This window comes from Ictalurus furcatus, chromosome 8 (genome assembly GCF_023375685.1).
Source record: "Ictalurus furcatus strain D&B chromosome 8, Billie_1.0, whole genome shotgun sequence".
Taxonomy (NCBI): domain Eukaryota; kingdom Metazoa; phylum Chordata; class Actinopteri; order Siluriformes; family Ictaluridae; genus Ictalurus; species Ictalurus furcatus.
The window spans coordinates 30,607,802-30,622,801 of NC_071262.1; the positions used below are offsets into that span (position 1 = coordinate 30,607,802).

The 15,000-nt window shown below is 36.8% G+C and overlaps 1 protein-coding gene across 2 annotated transcripts in view; it reads right to left on the minus strand.

Moving 5' to 3' along the window:
• pitx2 (paired-like homeodomain 2) overlaps positions 1 to 6,978 on the minus strand; it is a 12,564-nt gene extending 5,586 nt beyond the window's left edge. Inside the window, exons 1-2 of one of the 2 annotated variants that reach the window (XM_053631997.1) lie at positions 6,556 to 6,978; positions 4,163 to 4,228 (exon numbers count right to left, since the gene is read on the minus strand). In XM_053631997.1, coding sequence (XP_053487972.1) covers positions 4,163 to 4,208 — 46 coding nt within the window. In that variant the 5' untranslated portion in view covers positions 4,209 to 4,228; positions 6,556 to 6,978. Of the gene's footprint in view, positions 685 to 4,162; positions 4,229 to 6,555 lie in introns of those variants that run through there. The other variant, XM_053631996.1, reaches the window with a different exon arrangement.
• Positions 6,979 to 15,000: the final 8,022 nt, after the last annotated feature.

The window sequence follows — 15,000 nt, forward strand, 5'->3', positions numbered from 1 at the left end:
GCACACTTTAGGGAACATCATGTCATTTGTTCAGGTCTCGGGAGCTCATGAGCGCAGTAGATGATCTCTCTGCTTTTGGATGTGGCTAAAAAGCCTCCAGAAATCGTGCCCTACAGCGTGTATAAGGAGGGAGTGGACTCCTGACCGTCTGAAAAAGTGTAAACGTGTCAATCGGAGCTATTACTGTGTTATAACTCAACTTTACAGCTTATAACACACGTGATTTCTCTAACACACAGTCTGTCCTCTATAGCACAGAGCCACAGGCGGACATGTTGGAGAGACAGACCGATGAAAAGAGTCAGTTCAGTGCTGTAGGTGTTAATTCTTTGCTCTAAGAGTTGAGTTCTGTCTAGAGAACCCTGTCTGGTGTCCTCAGGGCTGTCTGGGATTCCGCGCTCCGTGTTTGGAAGCCGTGTAGATAAATTCCCAAAATTCCAAGTGTTGAATTCAAACATAAGTTTCAAAGCGAACATTTTAGATTTGAATTCAGGCCTCATTCACGATCCTAATCCTCGATTTAAAGATGAATCAGTCCTTCCTTTATTTTTTTCAATTTGTTTCGATTCTGAACTTTATTACTCACTGAAGATTGCAGGCCACTGAAGAAGCTTGAGCCGGTGTGTTTGTGTGGTCGTGTGTTTTTGTCACACACACCTTGCACAGTCATGTGTGTAAGAAGTCCTGGCATTGTTAGACGATTAGTCAGCAGACTAAGCCTCGGTCTTAGAAAAGGGCAACTCCTAGAATCGAGAACTTCTAGGAAGCGATTTGAGATGATTTGAGATTTGAGACATTAGAGCTTCAGCTGGTCTGAAATGTTAGTGATGATGACGATGATGATGATGATGATGATGATGATGATGATGATATCTGCATTGCACTTCAGTCTGGAGAGCATTTATGTTTTTAAGAAATCCGATAAGCATCTCAATTTAAATGCAGTGCTTCATTATAAACAGACTGCGGAAGGCCTGGTCCTTCTCTAAAGAGCTACGAGGAGATAAATATTTTCAGAGCCACATGTGAGCCGTAGGCTAACTTTCTCATACTTTAATAATAAATATGTTTAAAGCCTTCTGTTGTTTTTGGAGTAATTCATGTTATTTACAGATATGTGGCTTAAGTGAAGTTCTTCAAATCAAATCAGAACTGTACATTGTGGCTATTAGCAGAGGAAAGAAGAAGAAGAAAGAAGAAGAAGAAGAAGAAGCACGAAGTACTAAAGAATCACAAAAAACATCCCTTTTATATCTCAAGGACAAATGAAATCCCTTTAATTCCCTTATCGGTATGTCTTTTATTTTTCATTCCTTCTCTCAGGACTGAAAGATCCCTAGATCTCTAGAAACGTCTTTTACATGCCCTTTATTTGCCCTCCGATAAAAAAACGGAAGGAAAAGAAAGAAGACAGAAAAGATAGCCGTGTTTCACATGAGTTCGAATCTGTATATTAATAATTCATTTGAAAAGGTAATAAAATAAAAGAATGACAGCGATCCCGGATCAGTCTGATTCACATTTCCACTCCTGTGATCTTTATTTAATCCGTAAAACTGAAACGCGCTCCGCAGACAAAACTGAATTCTTTTACTGTTAAATCGATTTTAAATCGATTCTTATTCCTGTCTGGGTTGGTGTTGAGTTATTCATCTAAAATCAACACGGAAAGATTCTGAGCACTGAATTTCATTCACTATTTATTATAATTAATACGCGGTTTGTTACATTTATAACTGTAAAGTAAACAAAAGGACAAATACTACATTTACGCACATTATTTGTTAAACTGATTTCCAAGCTCAGACACTTACTTTCTACTTCTACTACTACTACTACTACTAATAAAAGTCAGGACCGTGAGTGTTTTTCCCCTCACATTTGCCGGGTATTTTTTTGTCGGTTGTTTTTTTTTTTTTTTTTTTTTTGTCGGGTGTTTTGTTTTGTTTTGTTTTTCTGTCGGGTGTTTTGTCGGTTTTTTTGTCGGGTCGGTGCCGGATTATTGCCCCGTATTCAGGATTTGAGGATGCTGTGGATTTACACACGCGCTAATTACCGATTCAGTCAATATTGAGCGCGAGGACAGAGGCTTTTCCGCAGGATTACCGAGCACAGCACATTCCGCCATTACTCTATTCCCCTTCAGCATGCAGGATTTCAGTACACATTTAGTTTCTTCCCCCCCCCGTGGGCTGCATATATTAGAGGGAGAGAGAGAGAGAGAGAGAGAGAGAGAGCGAGAGAGAGCCTAATCAAGTCTTTCTCCTCCATCACTCCCGTGCTTTTTAATGCTTTTGCATCTTTTTAATGCCTGTCTCTTCCACTTATTGGCTCATCTTGCGTGTTTATTTGCACTATTTCTATTCATATGTTTTCTTATTTTTTCTTTTTGTTTATTTATTTTTTATCAGTAATGCATACTAGTCTATAAATTATTGATACGTTTAGATTTAATCAGCCCGCATTATTTATTTATTCATTTATTAATTTGTACGTCTGCTATAATTTTTTCTTATGACATTTTTGGGGGTTATTTTATTTAAATTCTGTGTGCTGCAGGTCTCCAGCCCGCTGTGACGCGCCTCTACACACTTTGCTGCAATGTGTAATGAGCTGTAACCTCCAAATAAACCATTTAAATAAACAACAACGCTTTCATGGGACAAATCCATAAATAGCACACGTACAAACACGTGAAATAAAATCAACGCGTTTTATTCTAAGTTTTTTAATATGAATACGCTTATTGCTCTGTATACTAAGATTCCGGTCGGAAATGTTTTCATCTTCTGCTCTAGAGAGAAACAACCAGAGGAGTAGCTTCAAAAATCAACAAATCAACAAGTCAACACTTCCACTGCCGGAGTCAGGAAAGAAAGGAAGGACTTCTTTTCCTCCTGAAGTTCCTGCACTGACCACCAGGGGTCAATCTGACACAATAAACTACCACACACACACACACACACACACACACACACACACACATTTCAGCTCGATTAAATTCCAAAATTTAGCAAATAACTAAGTCGGGAAAAGACAGACAGACAGAGAGAGAGAGAGAGAGAGAGAGAGAGAGAGAGAGAGAGAGAAAGAGAGAGAGAGAGCAGATGATAATTACAGGAAAAAAATCTACCGAGGAGGTGTGATTCACCCACAGAGCGATGTGGAACAGAGTAATAAAAGAAAGAAAGAAAGAAAGAAAGAAAATGAAAAACAGAGAGATGATGTGGAATGCGGTACACGTTTCTGTGCAAGAGTAGATAACTGAAGGGAGAAAAAATTAAATGAAATGAAAAGAAAAAAAAAAAACAAAAACCCAACACCACCACCATCACCACCAACAACAACAACAGAGCCACAGTGAGCTACTGAGGTGGTGTCATGTTCACACACAGAAAAGAATCGACAGCAAAAACTCTAATCCAAGAGCCGCCTGAGTGGAAATAAATAAATAAATAAATAAATAAATAAATAAGAAAGGTGATATGGAAGGCAGTGGAGCAGGTCTCAGTGACCCGACAATTAAAGGGCGAAATAAAATTGAAAAAAGACAACTGCTGAGGCTCTAAATTCACACACAGAAAAGTTCATTAAAAAACTAATTCAGGATAAATAAATAAATAAAAAAATAGACAAATAAACTGATGATCTAGTAGCAAGAGCCGAAAAAAAAATAATCATTTTGAAATGTAAAAAGATTCGTACAAAACTACTGAGATGCTGTCATAGTCACACACACACACACACACACACACACACACACACACACACACACACACACACACACACACACACACACACAGCGAGACAGAGAGAGAGGGGAGTGTATAGAAAAATGCCTCATTTAATAGATAATAAATAAAATAAATAAAGAAGAAATAAAGACGCAGAGATGATGTCGGGGGAAAATTAGAAGGAAAAATGAAACAAGATGAAATGAATTTAAAAGTCTGAGCCGAACAAGACTGTATCGGTTTTAGTTTCAGGAATGAATGAATGAATGAATGAATGAATGAATAATCACACGGAGAGATAATATGGATGGCAGAGTCTCAGTTCAACAGCCCACAATTAAATAAATAATAATTCAAACAATAATTCAAGAGACGAGTGAGTACAAACAAACCCATAAACAAACAAATAAATAAGCGGCTTGACTCACCCAGCTGCACGCACGTGGACACAAGTTTTCTGCAGTGAGAATCCATTTGGTTTATAGTTTATAAATCTGTAAAGAAATACAAAAAATATATGTACATACATTTATTAGGAAATAGCACGTGCCTAATAATAATAATAATAATAATAATAATAATAATAATAATTGGATGGAGTGTTTGGCTCTTAAACCGGAAGTACGTCACGTCCCTCATCATTTGTTTTGAAATCCCGCCGAGACCGCGCTAATTAAGGTGGCGTGTGTGTGCGCGTTATTGTGCACAAGTGCATGCATGCATGAATACCTGTGTGTGTGTGTGTGTGTGTGTGTGTGTGTGTGTGTGTGTTATATCGGGGTGCAGGAAGTCGGTGGAGTGATTGGGCGGTAAAATCAGCGGGATTAGTGTGTGATTGAGATGTCTGTCGGTCGGATATTACTAAATTCATTATGTGTGTGTGTGTGTGTGTGTGTGTGTGTGTGTGTGTAATAATACACAGATGGCCTTTATTAGTGCGGCGCTTCTCTGTTTGATTATGATAATCGACAGCGCGAAATCTGCCCGCTGTTAACACACGCACACACACACACACACACACACACACAAATTCTGCGCGGTGTGTGTGTACAGATTACTAATCAATAAGCCCTAACATGGAAATAATAATATAATGTAATAATAATAATAATAATAATAATAATAATAATAATAATAATAAAACTTTAAAATAAAAACGAAAAAAAGAAAGAAGAACAAAAAAGTTTTGCATCCAGTTAGCATGAATTTGGCCAGCAATGTCGAAATTAATAATCAGTAATAAATAAATTGTTGGAATATATTTGCCTATATTTAATTAATTAATTAAATTAGCAAGAAAGGTTTGTTCCTAAATCGTGAACAAAAATGTATTTATGACGATGATTTTTATTTTTTGATATTATTAATTCTACTGCTGATGTATTCTCTAAATGTGTGTGTGTGTGTGTGTGTGTGTGTGTGTGTGTGTGTGTGTGTTTCTATATAGGTTCTAATTTTAAAAAATCTCCGTGAAACTGTGGATAAATGTTTTGCTTTTAGTTTAAATCATTTCTCTCTTTTTTTGTTTATTTATTTAGATTTATTTACAGTGTTGATTTATAGAAACACGCGCAGTGTCCTTTTCCCCGTGATCATTTATAATTATTAATATTTATAAAACAGTATTTTATGCAGCTCTTTGTCATGTCTGTATTTTTTTTTTTAACTTAAAATATTAAAATAATATTTTATCCAAATAAAAAAGGAAATGAAATGAGAAAGCTTTGTGCGTTTTATGATTTGTTTCCTAAATGGAAATGAATCCTGATAATTTAATGATAAAACTGAAACAGTTCAGGTTGTTGATGTGAAATGAGCTCAGATCACGTGATCATTTCACGGTTTAGTTGAATATGATCAGACCATCAGCAAATCAGGTCTGATTATCCGTGTCGTGTTCTTCTGTTTAATTTAAATATTAAACATGTAAGTTATCTTTACAATCTGTAATGTGTTTATAAATTGATTTACAGTTTGTCAAGTTTGATTATTTGTTTCTTTTTATTTCTAAATGTGTTCACGTGCACGTGCTGCAAATGTACGAATTTTTACAATGTAAAGAAAAACAAAGTGGCAGCGCATTTTCGGGTGTTTTACCCAGACTGCACCTCTCTCTCTCTCTCTCTCTCTCTGTGTGTGTGTGTGTGTTAATGATTGTTAACGTGTGTATTAATGTTAACATCAGTGACATCAGCTTCATCTCTGCTGTAGCGATAATTCAGAAGTCAAAATTTATAATAAAAAAAATCTTTTAATCTGAAATATTTCACCTGTATGTCATCTTTCCCGTCTGTAATGTGTGTTTATTTATTAATGTGTTATTTAGGAAACTTATTTCATTCAAACTGGAGTTGTAATTCTGCACGTGCCAGGTTTTGTTTAGTATGATATCTTTACTATGAGGTAAAAATGTAAAATGTTTTGGAGCACGTTGTCTTTTTCTTTTATTCTCCAGACTGTTACTGCACTTGTGTGCATATTTTGTGTGTAGTTATGTTGTGTGTGTGTGTGTGTGTGTGTGTGTGTGTGTGTGTGTGAGAGAGAGAGAGAGAGAGAGAGAGAGAGAGAGAGTGCGCGCGCGCTAGTGTGTGTATTAACGTCAATATCAGCTTCATACATGCTGACGATGCATCAGAATATTACAGAATATTATAAATGAACCGTATTTGTTGTTGTCATAGTAACAGTTGTGCATTTCTTTTAAATCCTGAGCGGAAATTCACCCCCTTCCCCCCCACCCCCCCACCCCCCCCCCGCAAAAAAACTTTCATAATTTTCATGCACGCGCGTCCAAAACACCATCCAGAAACTTTACACTTACCCGTACTGAAACTGTCTCTTTCTCTCTCGCGCGCGCGCGTGTGTGTGTTTGTGTGTGTGTGTGTGAATGTGTGTGTGTTTGTGTGTTGGTGTCGGTTCTTTTCTTCAAAGATAATAATTCCACAATTGCGGCATAAATGTTCTCCAGCAGGTCCAGCTCGGCTTCTCTCCTGTCCTCCCGTCCACGGTGCGTGGAAACGCGGTGCTGTGCGGTGTGCTCTGCTCTGAGCGCGTGGCGGGGTGGTGTTTTTAATTTTTTGTCCACGCGCATGAGTTTCGGTGCGGGATGAAAACACGACGCGAGACTTCAGAAGGTCTCTCTCTCTCTCTCTCTCTCTCTCTCTCTCTCTGGAGTGCGTGGGACTGCGGCAGCAACTTTTATTTTCCTACACACACACACACACACACACACACACACACACACAGAGAGAGAGAGAGAGAGAGAGAGAGAGAGAGAGAGAGCAGATGAGTCCTCCCTTTCGCGAGCTCTGACTCACAACCAGTGGGCGTGTGCGCTATAGTGTGTGTGTGTGTGTGTGTGTTTAGGTTAGGTTTTATTAGGTTTAATTTAATCGTCTAAACAATAAACAAAGCATCTAAATTAAATGTTTAAAAAGCCGAAAATTGAAATGATTTAAAATTTCGTTTTGGAGATTATTCTCTTTCTATATTTATTTTATTCAAATAAAAATGTAATTTATGCATGTATACTCATGAAATCATTACGCTTTTTAAAATCGGATTTATTTATGGCTGTGTTGTGAATGTACAATATAATAATAATAATAATAATAATAATAATAATAATAATAATAATAATAAATATAATAATTATCATGAAAACCCAGCCGCTGTATCTACACTCTGACCTGCAGCTTATATATTTACACTCACACGCCACACACTGCTGGGGGTATTTACTTTCTGCTTAATCATAATCTTACAATAATTACCTCATTCATATAGCAATAAGTGTGTGTGTAATTACATCTCCATATTTACATATTTCTGATCAGATGTTTTGTGTAAAACGCGCGCGCCATGTGCACCGGGTCTGTTTCAGGAAGAAGGAGAAAAAAAAAAAATCGATGTTAATTCCCGCGGGATATTTGAACAATTTATTTGTAAAACAGGCCGAGATTCGATACAATTATCGGAAGCAGACGTAAACCGATCATATTTACAGAATTGTTTGATCTCGTGGTGATGTTTTCTTCACAGAATTAAAGCAAAGTGTCGCTTTGTAATTAGAAACCGTTTTAAAGTGGAATATAAAGTGGAGTCCTTTATACATGTGAGTAGAATTTAATTTGATTAGTAGTGTGCGTGCGTGTGTGTGTGCGTGCGTGTGTGTGTGCGTGTGTGTGTGTGTGTGTGTGTGTGTGTGTGTGTTTAAGGCCCACGCAGATGAAGTGAAGTGAAGTGAACAGCTGGCTGGGATGTAAAACGCTCTTTAAAGATCCGGAGGCTCATTTTCATCTGAAGCAAAGCCTTAATCCTTTTTTAACATTTTCGGTCATACATCCATTAAAGCGGTAATTAATGAGGGAGTCCCACAAGCGCCTGATTATTGGAGCTGAAAAGCGCCGCGCATTGCTCGGGTTTTACTCCGGAATCTGTCTGATCGCAGAGTCGCTTCACATCGGACACAATTTCTGATTTTCTCTCCAACGCGGTTTTTACGACGTCATAAAACGTGCATTAAGTCCACACTATTAACAGAACAGTGCGCGAGGATCTATAAACGCCTTATGTCAGAGTTATGACAATATTCACAACATGGACGCGATTTATAAAGGGTATTAATTTATTCTAATGACGCATGCACGAGATCACAACGAGAACCGCATGTGGAGTGTTTAATAACAGGTTATAACTGCGTTCACAAAATGATTGATAATATATAACAGGCCAGCACAGGTTAACATGTTCATAAGCGTTGAACACACAGGGGTGGCATAAGGGGTCGGAGTGATGCCAAGGCTTCGAGGCCCCTGACTGTTTTTGCACTAATGCTATTAAATAATAACGTCATCAAGCATGCGTACAGTCGGCGATCATATTTACAGAACAACGCACAAGAATCTCAGGCTTATGTCGGTATTACGTCACTGCTCATCACACATAACACATGATCAGTAGAGTGAATCGACTCATTTGAATTAAACAGGCATAAGAACGGAATATACGTCACAATACCGAACACTGAATAATGACAAAATAATTCCTGACAATCTATGAACAGTTTATATAAGCATATCATATCATATCATATCATATCATATATGACATATATTTATATAAACTGTTTATAAAACATTCATAAGGTACAGCTCAGTTAATATTAAACATAAGATTCTCATGGAGTCTGATGGATTATTATTATTATTATTATTATTATTATTATTATTAATAATAATAATAATAATAATCCATCAGACTCCATGAGCATCTTATGTCAGGATTCTGAAAATGGCAGGTTTTTATAAAATAAACGGACTCATCGTGATATAAGAGAGTAAGGAGACGGTGAAGATAATGCAGAACGTTAAAGGCGGTCATGTTTTTCATCTAAGAAGAGCTTGTGCCAATATTCATAAGACGACAAAGAATTTTATAACATACACACATTTTTATGACGCAAAAGAAAAATGTAGACTTAATTACACATCCACAGACAGTGAATAACGTTAATAACCAGTGTTGAGCATTTATGAGCAGCATATGTTGCTTTATTGGGATTTCCACAATTCTATGAAATTCTTTATAGTGTAAGTGGACGAAGAAAATATTCAGGCTTCATAGCACGCTTATAATCACTGGATACAGAACGCATTATTAAATATAAACCGTCGAATATGTTTATAGACAAATAATAGACGTCTGGAACATCATGTAGGCCTCATATACAGCTCACGAGCTGCTTACTGTATGTCAGGGTTATGTCTGGATCATTGACGTAGTATTATTCATAACAGAAAATAGAGTTCATAACACTTTTATATTCAGTTGATATACATGACAACACTGAATATTAAATATTGAGTATAATTATCAAGTTAAGTATGCAACTCTATAAACGTAATAATTAACAGTTTACAGATTTTACTTTAGAGACGTCACAACACAGTTATAAGCAAATCGACAGAGAACACGATGTTATATTTATAAAATATTTCACATGTTTATGAGAATCTATGAAGCGCTTATGTTATGTCAAGATTTATAAGATGGACCAAAGAGTTTTTTTTTTAAAATATATATATATATATATATATATATTTACTGATGCAAAAATTTCATAACACATTCATAATCGTGACATGGAGTAATAGCACTCATTATAAGCAGGTGTTATAACCATCTATAAGCACTTTATGTCAGCGTTATGTTAGTCGTCTCAGTGTTACATTATATACCATATCATTTGTTTTGATGTAGATGAAAATATGGAGTTCATAACGTAAATTAACATTCATGAAGACTTCATAGCACATTCGTAAGGAGTGATGAGTGTAATGAAGAGGTTTTGAGCAATTATGAGCAGCTTGTTAGTGTTATTATGTCAGTAGACTCAGTGTTACATGACATTTATAACTGGCATTGACGTAAGTGAAAATAAGGACTACATAACATAACATACTGGATTCATCAAGAGTTCATAACACATTCATCAAGAGTGAATAATATAATGAGCAGGTAGTGGGCATTTATGAGCGTCTTATATCAGAATTATGTCAGTTGTGTGAAAATATGAACTTCATACCAGTTATGAACAGCTTATAGCAATTGTCACAAGATGCTGTTTTGTTTTTTTTTGTTTTTTTTTGCATCAGTTATAACACCTCTATGATGCACTATGCACCGAATGATGTGCTAATCATATACAGTTCTGTCCAGGCCGCACTTTCAGTGCTTTATGGAGAAGGTCAATGTGCTGTGCAGCTTTTTCTCTGTACAAAAGCGGTGTGTTATCTTCATCAAGGAGTAAAGTCTTTCTCTTGATAAAAAAATAAATAAATAAAAAAATCAGGATAAATAGCATGAGACGAGGTCGAAGAGGCGTCTGTCTCTTTTTATTTCTGCTATTGACTTGTCATTGATCCTGAAGGACAGACGGAGAACCGAGCAACCCCAAAAATTCTATTTAATTTAATGCTGAAGATGCTTACTGCCACTTTAAAAAAATACAAAAAAGACCAATGATAATATTTTAAACCTGGAGTAAGTATCTTTAGCATCTTAAGCAAGGAACCATCTTACTTCCATTCTAAGTTTTTGCCTTAAATAAATTTAATATTCACTATAGTTGGAGCTAAATCCACAATCTAAAAATGTGTACCACAGCTTTAAAAACTATACACAAGACAAATTATTACACTTTAAAGCTACAATAAGCACCTTTAGCATTTTAGAGATGGAAAACTGAGCAGAATCTCATTGCTTCCGTTAACTATAATATAGATATATATATAAAAAAATGCATTCACTAGTAGAAGTAAATCCACATGCTGAATATTTTAATTCTAAAGATGCTCACTGCAGCTTTAAACATTACATACAATATTAATGGATATATTTTAAAGCTGCAGTAAGCACCTTTAACAATGAACTTATCTTGCTACCATTATCAGTTTAAAAAAAAAAAGATGTAACACTAGTATTGACTATTTATTCACTAGTAGATGTATAACCACATGCTGTAAAATAGCTTACTGTTACTTTAAAAACTACAAACAAGACAAGCAATTATACTTTAAAATTTCAGTAAGGATTTTTAGAGACGGAGTACCGAGCAGAACCTCCGTGCTTCCTTTGCCTAGCCTTTGCCTTAATAAATTAGCAATCACTAGGATACGTAAATACACATACTGTACGTTTTAATGCAAAAGATGCTTATGACAGCTTTAAAAACTACAAACAAGACCAGTTATTATATTTTGAAGTGACAGTAAGCAACTTCTTACTGCTTTTGTTATCCTCATTTCCCTAAAAATTGTAACCTTCACTAGTAGAAATAAATCCGCATGTTGTACATTTTAACGCTAAATACGCTTATCACAGCTTTAAAAATGACAAACAAAATAAATGAATATATTTTAGAGCTGCAGTAAGCATCTTTAGGCATGGAGAACTGAGCAGGACCTTAAAAATAACATTCACAGCCACAAAAAATAGCATTTACTAGTAGAATTAAATCCACGTGCTGTACATTTTAACGCTAAACATGCTTGCTGCACCTTTAATAACTACAAACACGTCAAACAATTCTATTTTATATTCACTCGTGATTCTTTCTCCCACACGATCTGTTTTAAATAATAAAATGTCGTTTCACAGCAGGTTTTGCTCCACTTTCCAGCGAACGCTGTGTTTTTCCTGAAAGCTGTAAATCCTAAACCGGATCAGTTTATGTCCTGCTAACATGCTGGAGTGGAAAAGTGGAAAACGAGAGCGGGGCTGAGGGACAGGAGGAGACGGCGAGCGTGTCGCACAGAGCAGCACTTCTCATTTAAAGCCTCCGCTACGTCATTTTTACTGCCTCGTTGGCTTAACGATTACAAGAGCCCTTGATTAGCTAAATTAGCATGGGCGATTTGTTAACGGCTCTCGAAACCATCGAAAGATTTTCAGGATTTCATAAAGCCAATAATATTAGTGCAGTTATACACACGCTGCGGTTAACGTTCACAGTTCTGGCAGGATGACGAAGCACTAATGCGGCCAACAGTAGCCGTGTAAGTGCACACACACACACACACACACACACACACACACACAGAGGCTAACACAGCACTAGCTTCTGCACCATATATTTAAATCCCACTCAATCTCTGACTCCGGTTTATAAACTATTAATACCTCATTTACTGCGGCACCAAATGTCCATCAGTGACGTGATGCGGCTTCTTTACTGCTGCTAATTTAATATCAGGAGAAACACTGAGCTAAGCGCTAATGTTTTTAGCCATAGAGCTGGATTAATATCTCTTCTGTTTTACGACTAGCTCATGCTTCATGCTAGCATGTCACCTTCAGAAAATCCCGCTCATTAGACACTTGTGCTGTTAAATATTTTCTAAATCTTTGAGCAAATGATTTTTACTGATGATTTTGATTTTTATTGATTTTTATTTTTTTGAATTTAAACGAGCCTCATGAATCTTCTGTGTTAGAGTATACAGGTAACCGTACCTAACTAGCATTACAGACACCAGGCTAACATGCAGTACAAACTAGCGCTAGAGTAAACCAAGTAAAAGAAAGTATACTCTTCTTCAGTTCTAGGTTTTTATTTATCAGGGCCTAAATATAACAATAGTGCAGTCCTCAGCATGATGTGCAGTCATTTTTTCCAAAAAGTAAACCGACTTTCAGAAATCAGGTGTGAAAAAATAAGTACACCCTATAACTTTAGCAAAAATAACTTGAAGTAAATGTGTTTTAAATGTTATTCTTCTTGTTTATTTAATGTACATGTTGGCACGGAACAAAAAAAGGAGTGGCTCTTAATTTCATTGTACATGTGTATAGTGACAATAAAAGGCATTCATTCATTCATTCATTCATTTTTTGTAGGAGTTTATCAGTCCCTTACGTCCATCATTTTGGAGAAGTTCTGGCCCACTCTTCTTTACAACATTGCTTCGGTTCATTGACGTCTGAGGAAAAACATTTATGCACGGCTCTCTTAAGATCCCACCACAGCATCTCACTGGGGTCGAGGTCTGGACTTTGACTTGGCCAATCCAACACCTTGATTTTTTTCCTCCTTTAGTCATTCAGATGTTGATTTGCTGGTGTTGTTTGGGATCATTGTCCTGTTGTATGACACCATTTCAGCCCAGCTTAACCTGCTGGACAGATACCCTGACATTTGTCTCAAAATTATTCTGGTATTCATCAAGTGGAGTTCATTATTGTCTTTAATTTATTTATTCATTTTCATATGGTTCATTTACATGTGATTCATTTACGTGTGATTCATTTGCATGGGATTCATTTTCATGAGATTCATATTCATGAGATTCATATTCAAGTGATACATTTACATGTGATTCATTTACGTATGATTCATTTACATATGATTCATTTTCATGAGATTCATTTTCATGTGATTCATATTCAAGTGATACATTTTAAATGTGATTCATTTACGTATGATTCATTTACATGTGATTCATTTACTAATTTGTTTCTCTTTAAATCCAGTTTTAGACTGTGATATTACAAAGGTCTTTCCAGATTGTTACTTGCTACACTGTATGAGATAACCCCAGTAAAATTGCCTGAATTCTATAGCTCATTATTGTCTCAACGACTGCAAGTTTCCCAGGTCCTGTGGCTGCAAAACAAGCCCAAATCATCACCCATCCACCACCACCGTGCTTCACAACTGGTATGAGGTGTTTGTGCTGATACATTTGGTTTTCGCCAAACATGGCACTGTGCACGATGACCAAACATCTCCACCTTGGTCTCATCAGTCCAAAGGATATTGTTCCAGAACTTTTGTGGATATAAAAATGTTCAAACCTACAGTACGTCATGCTCCATATACTTTTTGGAGAGAGCGGGTTTTTCCCCAGCCACCCTTCCACAAAATCCATACTTGTTCAGTCTTTTTCGGATTGTGCTGATCATAAACTTTTAATGTGCCTACAGAGGCCTGTAGGTCACATGACATAGCTCTTAGGGTTTTCTTTATATCTCTGAACATTAGACAGTCGGACCTTGGACTGAATTTGCTGGGACGTCCACTGCTGAATTTGGCGACTGTCTTGACGGCTCTCCATTTGTAAACAATCCTTCTCACTGTATAATGGTGAATTTCAGATTGTTTGGAGATGGCCTTGTGACCCTTCCCAGAATAATAAGGTCATGGCTGATGTCTTTTCTTCTTGGCATGATGTAGACACAGATCTGACTGCTCCAGAACACCACACTGACAAAGGTTCTGCTTTTTATAGAGGAAGTCACACTTCCTGATGATTTCATTAGTAACACCTGGCTGCTAATTACTCTCTTAATGATTGTGGAAGTAGGAAAGGTGTACTTATTTTTTCCCCAACTGGTTTCTGAATGTTGATGTACATTCTTTGGGGAAAAAACTACATATTGAACATATCTGTTGTGTTTTTTGTTGTTGTCAAATATTCTAAGAAACACGCTCTCCACAAAATAGTCCATCCATCTTCTACCGCTTACTCCTTCTTCAGGGTCACAGGGAACCTGGAGTCTATCCCAGGAAGCATGGGGCACAAGGCGGGGTACACCCTGGACAGGGTGCCAATCCATCGCAGGGCACAATCACATACACACTCACACACCCATTCATACGCTACGGACACATCAGACACGCCAATCAGCCTACCATGCATGTCTTTGGACTGGGGGAGGAAACCGGAGTACCCGCAGGAAACCCCCGCAGCACGGGGAGAACATG